General features: G+C 49.0%; 2 protein-coding genes across 4 annotated transcripts in view; one reads left to right on the top strand and one right to left on the bottom strand.

Annotated features, from left to right (window-relative positions):
* The window catches only part of Pigu (phosphatidylinositol glycan anchor biosynthesis, class U), a 79,182-nt gene extending 69,475 nt beyond the window's left edge, over positions 1–9,707 (top strand). The window contains exon 12 of one of the 2 annotated variants that reach the window (XM_006499333.1): positions 9,301–9,707. In XM_006499333.1, coding sequence (XP_006499396.1) covers positions 9,301–9,414 — 114 coding nt within the window. In that variant the 3' untranslated portion in view covers positions 9,415–9,707. The remainder of the gene's footprint in view (positions 1–9,300) is intronic. The other variant, NM_001004721.1, reaches the window with a different exon arrangement.
* A 169-nt stretch (positions 9,708–9,876) lies between these two features.
* Positions 9,877–11,586, bottom strand: Map1lc3a (microtubule-associated protein 1 light chain 3 alpha). 2 transcript variants are annotated; one of them, NM_025735.3, is made up of 4 exons: positions 11,304–11,586; positions 10,937–10,992; positions 10,746–10,852; positions 9,877–10,475 (listed from the first exon to the last, which is right to left on the bottom strand). In NM_025735.3, exons 1-4 carry the CDS (start codon positions 11,341–11,343, stop codon positions 10,313–10,315), a joined length of 366 nt encoding a protein of 121 aa, NP_080011.1. In that variant the 5' UTR covers positions 11,344–11,586; the 3' UTR covers positions 9,877–10,312. The 2 variants fall into 2 exon arrangements, 1 of the variants encoding a protein (NP_080011.1); NR_046364.1 differs by lacking the exon at positions 10,937–10,992.
* Positions 11,587–15,555: the final 3,969 nt, after the last annotated feature.

Below are 15,555 nucleotides of genomic sequence, written 5' to 3'. Positions count from 1 at the left end.
CTTGGGTAGGAGAGAGGCAGACACTGAGTTATTTGACCAGGTGACCCTTGGCCGTTGGGATCTGAGGTTGCTTCTGGTTATTTTGCTGCTTGAAATGGAAGAGGCTTTTGTATTCTCCCACATAGCTCATACGTGCATAGCAATGCTTTTAGGGTAGATTTTAAGTGGTAGCATTTGCAGAATCAGAAGGCATGTGAATGTTCTATTTTGGGAAGATATTAGCAAGTTGCTCTTCAGATTGTGCCTGCCAGCAGAGGTCCAGATAACCCCTTAAGCTGGTGGACTGCTAGGCAACCTGCATACCTGCCATTGGCCCTTGCAGGTCTGAGCTCTGACCATAGAGAGCTCATTGGGTTAAATGTTTCTAGAGGCTGTTGACCTTGAGTTTTGCTGCTGCTATTGCTACTGCTGCCACTACTGCCACCACCAGATCAGTAAAAAAGGCTGTGTCAGGAAGGAGCATTGGTTTCCTAGGCTGCTACTCTGAACATATCAGTTGTTGTCCTGAGCTGGGGTTGGTGGCACAATTCTGATATTCTGATATTTTGGAGGCTGAGGTACGAAGATTACCTCAGTTCAAGCCCAGCCTAGTCATGTAGAAAGACTAACATAAAATAAAATGAAAATAAAACAAAGATTATTAACCTGGAGTGTTAACTAAAGAAAAGAGACCCTCACCAGGATGCTGCCCCTGTCCTTGGACCTGTGAAGCCACTGGGTGTAGATATGGGACATTTAGAATTTTCTTTCTCAAAAAAACAAAAAAAAAAGAAAGAAAGAAAGAAAGAAAGAAAGAAAGAAAGAAAGAAAGAAAGAAAGAAAGAAAGAAAATTTTCTTATTAGTACTGTATGTCTCATGAAGTTCTCCTGCCTTGTCTATTTATTATCATTTATTTATCACTGCATATGTGTTATATGTATGATATGTGTGATGCATGTGCCATGACAAGATTGTGGTCAAAGTTGTGCATGGTTGGTTGAAGAATCTAGTAGGAACAAGATGGCCTTTCTCTTCGGCTAGAGGGACTGAGAGTAGTAATTGGATCTTCTGACTTGGAAAGCAAGAAGGGAAGGGGAGCAGGATGTGGCTGGACGGTCCTCAGGTTCAAACTAGCCCAGGCTTCATGGGGAAGTCAAACTAGCCTGTACATACTAAGGAAGGGAACAAGTGGTGGGAGGAGGGGGGAGGAGGGTCTCAAGGGAAAGGTAGAGGTGCCAAAGTTAGTTTGCAGCTGTCTCCACCCTCTCCCCTTTGTCCAAACCTGGCCTCTTTATGTCCTCCACACCCAAGCCCAGTCCTACTTCTGTTTTGGCATTTCTACTGAGATAGCAGGCACTCGGGGACATACGCACGCACCACAGCCTATCCTTACAAATACCTTTCTAGCCAGGAAAGCTATATTCATCTGACCTCCTTCTTCCCTCCCTGGTACAGGCAGATAAGAGCTGTTCAGAGTGACAAAAGGCCTCAGATTCCAAATAGATGCCCAGAATGCAGAGCATCATTGACAGAGACAGCTAGCTAGCTTGCTTCCTTCCTTCCTTCCTCCCTCCCTCCCTCCCTCCCTCCCTTCCTCCCTCCCTCCCTCCCTTCCTTCCTTCCTTCCTTCCTTTCTTTCGGTTTTTTCGAGACAGGGTTTCTCTATATAGCCCTGACTGTCCTGGAACTCACTCTGTAGACCAGGCTGGCCTCAAACTCAGAAATCTGCCTGCCTCTGCCTCCCAAGTGCTGGGATTAAAGGCGTGCGCCACCATGCCCGGCAGCTTTATTTATATAGAATGCATAGAACACCTCGAGGTTTGTTAAAGTCTTGCTCAGTTCATTTTGAGAAGTTCCATGTCCTATTACAGAGTGGATATATGTTGATTATTAGTTACCACAGTAAGCGCTCTAGTGACTAAGGCTCTGTTCTCTCTCTCTCGGTGCCATTAAGTATTTTCTCATCATGTGGTACACATCGTTTGGTAATTAACCATTGCCTCAGAGTCAGTAACAGGAAATGACAATAGCAAACCATCTAATGAGGCTTGTGTGCTTGTGTGTGCTTGAGTGTGAGAAAGAAGATTAAAATCTCTGGTTGATCGCTTGAGGACTCGTACAGTTCCCTCACTGGTGACTTTCAGCACGTGACTTAACTTGTCAGATTCCAGGGTGATAATCCCACATCATACAGTGTTGTGTGGGTTTAATATGACCTGTGAGTCCTATTGTTGCCTTCAGTCACCTGCTGGCATATAAAATATGAAGGGTGTGCTCTCAGGTACACGCAGCAAACTCCTAGGGCAGTATTCAGGCCATACAATCTCTCTCTCTCTCTCTCTCTCTCTCTCTCTATCTCTCTTTTCCTATTTAAAGTTTTTGGACAGGGTCTCTGTACCCAGTCTTACCTCTAGCTTGCTGTGTAGCTGAAGCTGGCCTTAAACTCCTCCTCTTCCTGCTTCTACCTCCCAAATGCTGGGATTGTATGTATAGCAAATTGATTAGTGATTTACATGTGCTCACGTGTGCACACACACAGACACACACACACAGACAGACAGACAGACAGACAGACACACACACACACACACACACACACACACACACAGAGCTTGCATGAATATGGCTTTTCTAAAAGAAAAAGCGAAAGTGTCCCAATCATCCTAAATAAACTTAAGAACAGAGAACTCCTGGGAATCGGGCTTTAATTTATAATTGACGGTGGCTCATGCTTACGGAGGGTTTACTGCAGCTGGCCCCAGAGCTCTTTCATGTGGATCATGTGTTTGTTTGCCCTCTGAGTCTTTGTCCATGTGTTTACAAGTGTCCTGTACTGGTGGAGGGTGTGTGTATATGTGTGTGTGTGCTCACTATGATGGCAGTACTCTCTAGTTGTTTCTCTTACGAAAACACCCTTGGTAAGCTTCCTTTGCTGTATATGAGAGGAGCCTCCTATTTGTTTAAGACCTGCAGGAGAGAGTTCATCGTGCTTCACACAGAGCTGCTGCTCTCTGCAGCCCTGTAGTGCAGGAGACATAGCCCTCCTTCCTTCTATGGAACAGTGTGTAGTGGAGAGAAGGGGAAATAAACAAGCAAGGCAATGCCGTGTGATGGGGTCAGCGTGGGGCTGGGAGCACGGAGCCAGGAGCCACGAGCCTGGTTGGGCGTGCTTCTCGGGGAAGTGCTTTCTAAATACAGTTCTGGAGCTCACAGACTCCAGGGGATTCTAGGAGGAAGGGAGAGAAAGAGAGAAGGGGAGACCAGAGGAAGAGAGCAATGCTTGTGCTGCTAGAGGTTGTGTGGCAGTGGCTGTGCTCTCTGACAGAATGAGAACATGTCAGGGTTGCAGTGGTCAGATCTACTTGGTCCCTGGGAACCTCATTCTGCTGAGGTTCGGGCTGAGCCATTAGTCTTCAACCAAGGATAAATGCGACTGGATCCAGACTCTGCAAACTGTATACTGCCAGGAGGAAAAGAGGTCTCAGCCTGGAATCCTGGCGTGGAGGAGGAAGCTGATGTCGTCTGTCACGAGTCTATACTGTGTTTCTTCACTTGGAAGGTGGCTGTGAAGACTCAGTGTGGGGTTGGACAAGAATGTTTTTGAGACTACTGTCCTACCTGGTCACATTGACTGGTGGAGAGTGTGTGCATATGTATGTGTGTGCTCAGTGTTTCCCTGGCTTTTTCTTTGTTTTCGAGACAGAGCCTGGGCTTTCTTATAGCCCCCGCTGGCCTCTAATGCACTAAGTGGCTGAGAATGGCATTGACTTTCTGATCCCCCTACCTCCACCTCAGATGATGGCCTGTGACACCACACCCCGCTTCCCTGGTGTTTTGCATCATTAGAGTTGGAAGGTGAAGCTGTTTACTGTCCGTCCTTTGCAGTGTGTGTTTGGGTGTGTGAGTGGGTAGGCCAAAGCTCAGCAACTCAGCTCCACAGTCAGCTGTCACCCTCCTCGGGCTTCAACCTGCCTAGGCTCAGGCAGGTGGCCAAGGAAGCAGCTGTTTGCCAACTATGGCAACCAGTTGAAGTCCCCAAGAGTGACAGTGTCTCCAACAGAAGCAGCCTAGGGAATCGAGACATACTGAGGTGATCACATCTGTGTTTCCAGGAGGCTACAGTCCAGATGCTGATTGGTCAAGGTGGATAAACCAATTGGCTCTGAAGGCTCAATCTTATTCGCCTTTTCCAAAAAGAACACGGTAGAGTAACAGAGCTGTAAACTGGGGAGAACCACCCCAGAGTGTGTGTTAGGGCCGGGAGTATCAGCCAGCCTTGGCTAGTGCTAAGCCTTAGAGGTGTAAGATGATGGAAAGAACTCAGCTTGTTGGGTGTAGACCGGCAGGACTGATGACGTAGCCTGACTTTTCTCTCATTCTTTGTGACCCTGGGTTATAAATGGGTCCCAGCCACAGGAGGACCTGGCCAGGGACAGACACTTAGAAAATATTTATTTCTGGCTCTCTTCTGTCACATCTGTGCTGAAGTGTGTTCTGAATCTCATTTCAGTTTTGATTAGCTCTGCTGTGGCCTTAGCTATCTCATAGTCTCCACCACAGAGCAGAGAACAGCCTTTCTGATTGTCAAGGAGATGAATGAAGTCTCAGCAAGCCATGCCCGAAGGGTAATTCCAAAAGGCTAAGAACCAACACATGAAGCCAGAGTGTGAGCCCTGTGCCAGGCATTAGGCTTCAGAGCTAGAGCAGATGGCACCCACTGTTGTCATACCCCAGAGCATGGAGGTAGTATGGGGCTCCTGAGCAGAGAGCCATGGGGCTCAGGGGAGCTGCAGGGGCTCCTGGCAGTCAGTGGGTGCAGGTGTGCAGAAGATACCCCAGGAACCAGGTGTGGTAGAGTCTTATATGCCTGTGTCTGAGCACCCCAGGGGCGGAAGCAGGTCGATCACACTGAGGCCAAGCTAGCCTTGTCATCATAGTGAGTTCCAGACAGCTTGAGCCACAGAGTGAGACTCTGTCTCAAAAGCAATAAAACAAACAATAAAACGAGGTCTTTTGGGGGCCAAGAAGTTAGATCAGGGAGACCCTCCATCCTGCTTCCCTGCCAATAGGTTCCTGTGTTGGTGCCAGATGTGGTGGCATACTCCTTTGATTCTAAAACACAGGAGACAGAGGCAGGTGGATATCTGAGTTCTAGCAAGTTCTAAGCAAAGCTACATAGTGAGACCCTGTCTTAAAAAAAAAAAAAAGTGGCTATGTTATGGTTAGAATGGGCTCTATAGAAAGTCTGGGAGTACAGAAATAGAACATAAGGGAAAGGCTGGGTGATCAGACACAACAAGCAGGGCAGCCACAAAAAACAGGCCTCAGGTCTCTAGAGGCAGAGGGACAAACGTATTCTTGCACCCCTAAATTCTAGGTTTGGATTAGGGAAGACCACTGTGGTGGGTAATAAACTAGAGCTTTTATTACTTTCATTTTATTTATTTATTCATTTTCTTTTTTGGGGGGTTTTTCAAGACAGGGTTTCTCTATGTAGCCCTGGCTGTCCTGAAACTCACTCTGTAGACCAGGCTGGCCTCGAACTCAGAAATCCACCTGCTTCTGCCTCCCAAGTGCTGGGATTAAAGGCGTGCGCCACCACGCCCAGCTACTTTCATTTTATACACAAGGAAAATGAAATTTAAAGAACAGGAAATCAATTACTGACTTTTGCTTTTCCCTCCCCAACTCGCTCCTCTTCAGAATAGGCAAGGGGCTGTGGGTTTGGAGCTGGTGAGCAGGGTCAGTCGGAGCACCTCTGGGGAAATGGCCTTCCTCCTTGTAGTCTTATTTGTTTTTTGTTTGCTAAGACAGGGTTTCTGTGTAGCTCTGGCTGTCCTGGAACTTGCTCTGTAGGTCAGGCTGGCCTTGAACTCACAGACATCCGCCTGCCTCTGCCTCTTGAGTGCTGAGATGAAAGGTGTGCACCACTATGCCTGACTCTCTTTGCAGTCTTAATGGAAAGCCCCAGGCCCAGGTTTTCCTCTGAAGAGCCAAGCTCCATCCTAGCATTCCATCTTTCCCCTGTGGCCACAACAGCCACCTAGACCTTCGACACTCAAGGTTGTGTGTCCAAATGAGCAAGGCCCTATCTACACTTCTCTCTTACACAAATCCTGGAACATTGAACACCCAGGTGCCCACTACAGAGACCCTAGCAGTAACACTCAGCAGTACTTTCTTGGTTACAAAAGCTATCACTTAAGCCATCTTTTTTTTATTTTATTGTTATTCTGGGGTTTTACCTAACTATTTTGGTCTTTTGAGTCTCATGTAGACCAGGTGCCTCTCAGGTGCTCAGCATGCTCTGCTCCTCTGTTTGTTTGTAAACATCTTTTGTGGAGGTGGGACATGTGCATGCCACGGCATGCATGTAGACAGAGGACAGCTTGTAGGAATCAGTTCTCTCCTACCACCATGTGGGTTCTAGGAATAAACTCAGGTCATCAGACTTGGAGCAGGTGCCTTAACCCTCTGAGCCATCACCAACTCATCCTGGATTATTTTTTTAAATTACTACTGATTGAAATGTAGATATCATTATATTTCCTTCTAAATGTCAGCTTTTACATCATTAAGTAGAGTTAAATATTTACTTACTAGACTGAGAATATTCTCTTAAACACTCTGGTAGATTGCTTGCTTAGCATGCAGAAAGCTGTGGATTCCATCTCCAATGCCGCATAAAAAAGGATTTGTGGCACACACACATACTTGTAACCCCAGCATTTGGGAAGTAGAAGCAGATTCAGAAGTTTAAGGAGATTCTCTGATATGAAGTTGAAGGCCAACATGGGTTTCAAGAGATTGTTTCAAAACAAAACAAGCCGGGTGTAGTGGCACACACCTTTAATCCCTGCACTTGGAGTGCAGAGGCTGGAGGGTTTCTTTGGTCTATACAAAGAGTTACGAGACAGCTAGGGCTACACAGAAAGACTGTTTCAAAACAAAACAAACAACAAAACACAAAACCAAAAACCCAACAACAAAGACAATTGTGTTGTTCTGTTTCTCTAGATAACCTTTACATTTTAGAATTGTTTTGGCGTCACAAAAGGTTGCAGAGTGTACAGTGAGGTGCTGTATAGTCAGTCCACTCTTGTTTTCTTCGTGGTTAGCATCTTAAGTTTCATAGAATTTTTGTTATACTAACAACCCTCCCGGGATATTACCGTTAACGGAATAGGAGGCTTCACTGGGACTTAACATTTTCAGTCATGGCCTCTTCCAGAACTAACCTACAGAACCATGTTATACTTGGTCGTGTCTCCCAGTGTCCTCTGCTCTGTGTCGTCTTTATTTCTCATAACTTTGAAAGGCTTATGGAACACTAGGCAGGTCCCCTCGCTCAGTGAGGTTAGTCTGATGTTTGTTCTGAGATTGACACTTGTGCTTTTTGTTTTTCAAGAATCCCCGGGGTTCTGGAGAAATGGCTCAGCAGTTAAGAATACTTGCTGCTATTGCAAGTGTTACCCATCCCTGTAACCACTTCAGACATTTCCCAGGGCCCCCTGCTTTCAAACCCTCTCCTGTGCCAGGGGGAACTTTTCAAACCACAAATCTGATCATGTTACTACTTGACCTGAGTTCTCCCAAAAGCTTCTCAGGCTTCAGACTCTTCTGAGCTCTGTGACCCTGCACCTGGTCCTGCCATCCATTACATCATCTCCCCGCACTGCCCCTCTCACCACAGGATCTCTGGTGTTCCCACTGCCTGGAACATTTCCCCCTAGTCGGTACCTAACTCCCCTTCATCTGCAGTAGGCTCACTTTCTCCAGATTAGGTCCTGACCCCTTAACCTCTCTGATGACAAACTCATTCCAACTGTAACTTCCCATTCAACTGTGTGGCACTTGGTGGGAATGTCGCTTCTGCTAAGGATGATCCTGAGTGCTTCTGCCACTGTGGCATTTACCTGCCCCAACTCAGTCTGACCACAGAATCAAAGGAGCCAACAATCTCAGTTTGCTGTCACCCTAAATAGAGTCCCAGAGAGGAACAGGGTTCGTCTATTTGCACACTTGACCCCAAAGTCCACAACCCTATTCAGCCCAACATGCCTAAGACTGGAGTAACTGAAGCTGGCAGGGGAGTGCCCTGCCTTACCAAAGGAGGGCAGGCACAGTATTGGACATACCAGTTCTCAAAAGTTTATAGGCTCCAAGAGGACTAGCACCAACCACCTCTTAGTTCACACAGGAAGACTAAGGCCTAGAACATGGCAGGCACTTAGTGAGAGGGAGACAGATCAGAGGTTGACCTAAACCAAAGATGTAGGTCTTCCAGTCCTGTCCTGGGCAGCTGTATACTTTTCTGAAGATAGGAGAGCAGCTAAGAAGACCTTGGAGGGGCCAAAATCAGATAGTCTCTGGACTCATTCCTGCCATTCTCTCACTGGAGGGCTAATGGCCTATTTACAAATAGGGAAACTGAGGCTGGAGGCATTCAATTAGTTGGACCAGAGCCATACCTGGAAGGCTGGACTTGGATATACACCCTTAAATGTGTGACGTCCCAAGAGCCCACCCACAAAAGGACACAGGGCCCTGTAGCATATCAGCAAGTGACCAGGCAGCTGTTGGTCAGCCTGGCTCAGGCAGTAGATAGTGACCTTGAACCCTGAGGTCTCCTCACCCAGACCCTGTGTCGGGGTGGGTGAGGGGCACATGCAGAATCAGAATTCACAACTCATCGCGGTGATGAGCTGGCCAGGTCATAGGAAGGAAAATCCTACCAGTCACATCCAGAAATAACTTTTTTAACAGGTGAGTAATGTTGGCAGTAGCTTGATAGTGGTGGTACATGCCTTCTTCAGTCCCAGTGCTCGGGAGACAGAGGCAGTCGGATCTTGTGAGACTGAGATCTGCCTGCTTCTGTCTTCCAAGTGCTGGGATTAAAGGTTTGTACCACCATCACCTGACAAACTGTTTCCAAGGTAGAGTTCCTGGGCTGCCTGTTATGGGAGAAATGGGCAATTTTGTGTTCTGAGTTCCTGGATAGATGGTTTCTCTAGGGAAGGCTAGATGGGGAGTGCCTGTGGGCAGCGGCAAGGTGCACGCACCACTGTAAGAACACGGGTCTGGACTCTCACGTATGAAAGTATAAAGCAGGAAAAGGGAACAGAAGGCAGGATACAAACAGCTGCCAGATGACCGGTAAGATCGTTCAGGGCCAGGAGCGTGCCAAGAGGGAAGGAGGTCCCTAGGCAGAATTATAGATTGGGAGATGCCAGGCAGGCACTAACCTGCCTGTCTAACCTGGCAAAGGGTAGCATTCAGTAAGGTGCCTTGTGGCTTCTCACACTCTCTTTCCTTGCCAGATCCTGCTCATCTCTGACTACTTCTATGCCTTCCTGCGGCGGGAGTATTACCTCACACACGGCCTCTACTTGACTGCCAAGGACGGCACTGAGGCCATGCTTGTGCTCAAGTAGCCCTGGCTGGCACAGCGCTGCATGGACAAGAGGGGGAAGGGCCAGAAGCTGGGCCAGGTCCCTCATCCAGAGTTGCCAGCAGGCGCGTCCTCAGGCAGAAGAAGTTCAAGTCCAGGGTCACAAATCTCTGGCACCAAAGGGGACTCATAGCTGGCAACAAGGCCCATGGGGAGAAGCTAGGAGCACCCCACTTGGACCCCCACTTTGTGACTGTGCACAGAAAGGAAGCAGCCGGTGAGCAGGGCTTTATAGGTTGTGACTACTTAATAAATGTGTGGATCTTTTTTTTTTCATTGTTGTTCTGATGACATGTATTCCTGGAGTGGAGTGAGCTTGGCCCCCTAATACTACGTGCTATCCTGTACTAAGGAGTGGGTTTCTGGGAACACGCGTCTGTCTCTGTGTGTGAACACAGTCACCTAGCAGCCCTCCCTGCTCCCAAACAAGCAGCTGGAGGCAAAGGGCCAGGCAGGCCTGAGCAGTCTTTATTCTTTCTGCAGAGGAAATGACCACAGATCCATACACCGAGTCAGGACAAGGGGAGCCAGCCTTTCAGGGGTGGGGCAGGTCCTGGCAGGAGGCAAAGCCTCAGGTGGATGAGGGGCAAGATGGGCAGACAGGCAAGGGCCTAACAAAATGACAAACCCCACAGAGCAGGGATGCTGCTCCCCACCCACTCCCAACCCAGCCAGCACCCAAAAGAGCAACCCGAACATGACTGGCCCAGGACCTACCCAGGATGTGGTAGGCTGGCTGGTGGCCCCTACCTGGGGGGGGGAGTGGGTGTCACATCTCTGCCTAATCCACTGGGGACTGAAATAGCTTAGTTTAGGAGCCAGGACCTCCCTGGGGAGAACCTGACCAGAACTCCCAGCCACCCCCCTCCCCTCCTCTTGACTCAGAAGCCGAAGGTTTCTTGGGAGGCGTAGACCATGTAGAGGAATCCGTCTTCATCCTTCTCCTGTTCATAGATGTCAGCGATGGGTGTGGAGACGCTCACCATGCTGTGCTGGTTGACCAGCAGGAAGAAGGCCTGCGTGGGGTTGAGTTGCAGGCGGCGCCTGTGGAGGCAGGCAGGCATGCCAGGTGAGGAGGCTGCCTGCTGGAGGCCTAGGTGACCCTCCCAAAATGTTACTGAACCTTCACTTTCGGTCCATCTCAGCCAGAGGCTCTCACCTCTACTGAAGCTCGTCCCAACCCCGACCTTGGTCTTTTCCAGCCTCCTAGAACAGGGGCCCGGTGTCCCAAATCAGTCCCCTCGCCCCACTCCATCCCTTCTTGTGGAACCTGACCCTGCCCCACCCAAGGCCTGTAGGAGGCTGCCCACGCACCGGATGATCTTGACCAACTCGCTCATGTTAACATGGTCTGGGACCAGAAACTTGGTCTTATCCAGGACAGGCAGCTGCTTCTCACCCTTGTAGCGCTCGATGATCACCTGGAGTGGAGTGGGCGGGGGACTCGTAAGCCAAGGGCGGGACCTGGCAGGGCAGGGCGTGGCTGGGGGGTGCTAGAGACTCACCGGGATCTTACTGGGGTGCTGGTCGCGGATCTGCTGCACCTCCTTACAGCGGTCGGCTGCGGACAGAGCTCTGTGTGAGGCCCAGCGGTGCTGAGGCCTCCCGCGACTCCGCCTCGCTGATCCCCGAGGGGCGGCTCCCGGCCCGCCCCGCCCCAGCGCCCGCCCCCGGGGCCGTCGGCCCCGCAGCCCTCCACCGGGGGGACGCGGTAGGGAGGCGGGCGACCCTGCCAGGCCTTGCGGCCTCTCCACCCGGGGTCCGGCCGGCCGGTGCCTGACGTCATGGGGCTGACGTCACCTGCGGCAATCGGGGTCGACTGGCACCCCCATCCCTCGATCCCCGATGGCAGTTCGCCCCCCAGGGCCTCACCGAAGCTGCGCCGCTGCTTGAAAGGCCGGTCGGAGGGCATCGCGCGGGCCCGGCGGGGCGCGCAGCCGGGGCTCCGGGGTGCGCGGCTCAGAGATGCGTCTGCGGTTCGGCGCGCCGGGGGCTCCGGGGCTCGAGCTCAAGGGCTGCGGGGCTCGCGCTGAGCCTGGCGGTGGCGGCTGCGGGAGGTAACTCGCCTGGGTGACGTCAGGTCACAACATTCCTTAAAGGGGAGGCCGGCGCGCCGCTCCCATTGGGCCGACGGAAAACCCGCCTGCCTGGACCTGTGACGCCACGGCGCAGACAGCCCGGATTCCCGGCGCAGGTCGTAAGGAGGCGGAGCTCCAGGGCGCGTCACAGTTCTGTGACGTCACGATGGCAAGCTCCTCTCTTTGGCGCCACAGACTCAGAAGCCAGGCATTTGTCGCCTCCATCCAGTCTCTCGACGCTGCGGAGTAGTTCACCGCACCTTCATCGAGTTTAGCATTCGAGAAGGAAGGTGGAGCGGGGAGAGGATGGAACACCCAGAGTTTTAAAATTTTTAATGTGTCTGTAAGTGTATGCCCGCGGATGCAGAACATAGCATCGGATTTCCTTAGGCTGGAGTTAATCGCACTGCTGGGAATCAAGCTTAGGTCCTCTGAAATAATAGCAAGGGCTCTTAATTGTCGAACCATTGCTCCAGACCCCCCACCCAGGCTTTCAAAGAATTCTGGAACAACCATAGAAAGCATAGATTTCCAGAGTGAGGTTGGTTAATAGGTGGTTTAGATAAAGCAGGAGAGAATCGCTGAATGGGGGGGCTATATCAGAAGTGGTTAACCATGAGATGGAGAACATTCGGAACTGACAACACGCGAAGTCAGATTTTACAGGTAGAGCCCCTTGGTAGGATAGAAAGAAGTATGGTCTGGGAATGTTACCGAGGGTCAGGGTAGGATACTTGCCTAGCAGATGGAAGGCTTAAGTTCAGTATCTCAGGTTTTGCGGGAGGTGGAGGGGATAGAGGGACTGGACGGACACGGAGAGGCGGCCCCTTGAAGAACTTTAAAAATCGATTGAAAGCCAGAATCAATGCCAGATGTAGCTGGCTCTCATTTGTAGTCCTAGCTCTATGGGAGTTTGAGGCAGGAGGATGGGCTAGAGTTGAAGTAAGGAAGAAAAAAGATAAAACAAAAGAATTTACAAAGGACCATTGTTTGAAAAAAAAAGTTAGTTTGTACTTCAGAAACATACAGCTCAAAGGGAAGAAATTTGATGGGAACCAAGTTAACAGATGCACGCTTGAGTAATTCTAAACAACTGCTTATGGACAGAAATGGTAGTGATTGGTACAAAAACAAGCTGCTAAGGTAACAAGAATTCAGCTGAGATTGCCTTAAAGAGGCTGGGTGGCGGTGCCTCCTTAACCCCAGCTCTGTGGGCAGAGACGGGATGGTCTCTTGAGTTCAAGGCCAGCCTGGTCTAGATAGTGAGACCTTGTGTTTTGGGTTTTGTTTTGCTTTTTAAATGTCTTAGGGAGCTGGATTTGTTTGGAAAGATATTATTGTCTGCTTGGTCAGGTAGGGTGCTTGCCCGCAAGCATGAGGATGTGGGTTCAATTTTCGGAATATGTTAGATCCTAGAGGCTCCACCTACAAAGGGATTCAACCAGGCCTTATATCCCATCTCTACCTTCTCCAGGCAGCTCAATGCCTGGTATGTGGCAGCCCCAAATTAGGGTGGGGCGGTAGGATTACTTCCCTAAATTATGACCTTAAGTCCTATTTAGTGCCTTCACTAACCTTAGACACCTTCCCCTACAAGAAAATCTGTTAGTGCAAGGATTAGCCTTTGTTTTGAGGTTTCTGCAATGTTCTGGCTTCCCTTTCAGCAAGTGACAGGATTACTAAATCTGTCTCAGGACATCTCTCTACTGAATCCGAGAAGAATTTTTTTTAATATTTTAAATATTAAAATATTTTCTGTCTATGGTGGTAGAAGAACAACTTCCACACAGCAAATAGATAAATGTAAAAAAAAAAAAAAAAAAGACACAGCAGGAAAGATCATTAAGAGAATAGAAATGGGGCTGGAGAGATGGCTCAGGGGTTAAGAGCACTGACTCCTCTTCTAGAGGTCCTGAGTTCAAATCCCAGCAACCACATGGTGACTCGCAACCATCAGGAATAAGATCGGATGCCCTCTTATGGTGTGTCTGAAGACAGCTACAGGGTACTCACATATACAAAATAAATAAATAAGTAAATCCTTTAAAAAAGAGAGAGAGAATAGAAATGTAAAATATGGTTTTAAATACTGAAAGGGTGGGTAGTGAAGGGCTCTGAACCATGGGAGCCAGAAGCGGATCATGTAGGAACGTAAATAGGAAGGTAAATAGCACAGACCTGGAGGAGTCTCGTACTCACCTATAAAAACGCCACATCCTTGGGGTGCGGCTCAGTGGGTAGAGTACATGCCTCCCATGCAGGACACCCTAGGTTTGATCTCAGCTTCACATAGATTGGACATGGTGGCACATGCCTGTCATCCCAAATTTTAGGACTCGCCAAGAAAAGTAAGAAGAAGGAAGGCCATAGTGTTTACAAGAGGCCACAGAGGAACAATGTATCATATATGTGTAAAATGGCAAAGTGAGACCCATGTCTTTGTGTTGTAAGTAAAAAGTTAATAAAAACGTAAAATGTAGGCCAGTGAGATGACTCTAGGTGCGAGTTCATTCCTGACAACTGTGTGGTGAAAGGAGAGAGCCAGTTTCTGCAGATTGCTCTCTGACCCTCAGACTTGTAAATACAAACCTTACAAGTAAATGTTTAAAAAACAAAACAAAAAAAGTACCAGATGTGTACCGAGAAAACCAAAAGAAGACGCTCATGGAAAATTCACACAAAATAGACTGTAAGGCTAAGGTCACGCGTCATTAAAGGATCAAGAGAGTCCCTTCAAGGTGGTGGCGCACACCTTTAATCCCAGCACTTGGGAGGCAGAGACAGGCGGATTTCTGAGTTGGAGGCCAGCCTGGTCTACAGAGTGAGTTCCAGGACAGCCAGGGCTACTCAGAGAAACCCTGTCTCAAAAAACAACAACAACAAAAAAAAAGGAGAGTCCCTTCTAAGTGATGAAATTATTCTCTAGGAAGAGATCATTTTGAACTTCTCTATTCTGAGTTTATGAAAGGCTGAGCTGGCTGTTGCGGTGAATGCCTATAATCCTAGCATTTGGGAGGTAGAGGCAGGGGGAGGATTGAAATTCAAGGTCAGTCTGGTTAATAGGAGCCCTTATCTCAAAATAAGAAAAATGCTTTTGGTAGGCTGAGCATGGTGACACAACAGTAATCCCAGAACTCTGGAGACTAAGATCAGAGGATCCTGTGACTTCAAGGCTAACCTGGTCTACAGACCCAAATCCTGTCTCAATACATAGGACTCACTTAAATATCTTGTTATAACATAATAGACTCTTACAGTCAAATAGGGAGCCGACATCGGCAAACTTCATTAGAACTGACAAGGACTAAAGGTGTAGTCACAGGTGTGCCCTGGTCCCTGGCTGCTCCTCAGTTGTGCAGCATTGTGAGGGCAGCTTTAGCTTGCATGGCACAGCATACCGCAGCGTTGTTTGGTTTTTGACATACTTGCCCTGAGGGCCCCAATTTGCCCTTGGTACAGAGCTATGTCTCAGAGTGGACAGCCTCATAAGCAGTGTCACAGGAGATTGAGTGTTCTCGCAGCCAGTCAGGGAGCTGGAAGAACCGGGTCGGCTGTGGCCTTGGGGGAAGTGGTTACACCTGTCTCTTGTCATCTACCTGACACCAGTGTGCTGCTTCCCTTTGTCCTCTTAAACCCTTGGTCCCTGGGCCACCCCATCTACCCAGAATTCAATAGCTTGGCCTCAAGCTTGGGAAGTGAAATGTCTTATGGATGCCTTAAATTTGACTTACCCAGAACAAACTTAACACCACCCAAAATGTACTCCAAACTTCAGTCATTCATTCCTGTTTGCTCCCGTGGCACATCTTCAAATCCTGTTGCTCAGACTTCTGAGCTATTTCTGTAATCCGACAGAGGTGACTTTAGCTCCACCTCTACCCCCTGGGCTTGAGCCACCACTATCACAGAGAGATCCACCCACCTCTGCCTCCTAAGTGCCAAGTTTAAAAGCATGGGTTACCATGCCAGGCTTAACTCAAAAGGTTTTGTGGTTTATCTGCCTGTATGGATTGCAGGCATGCGTCACCACACAAGGCTCAGATACT

Source organism: Mus musculus, chromosome 2 (genome assembly GCF_000001635.26).
Source record: "Mus musculus strain C57BL/6J chromosome 2, GRCm38.p6 C57BL/6J".
NCBI classification, from domain to species: Eukaryota; Metazoa; Chordata; class Mammalia; order Rodentia; family Muridae; genus Mus; species Mus musculus.
This window is presented reverse-complemented; position numbering and strand designations above follow the sequence as displayed.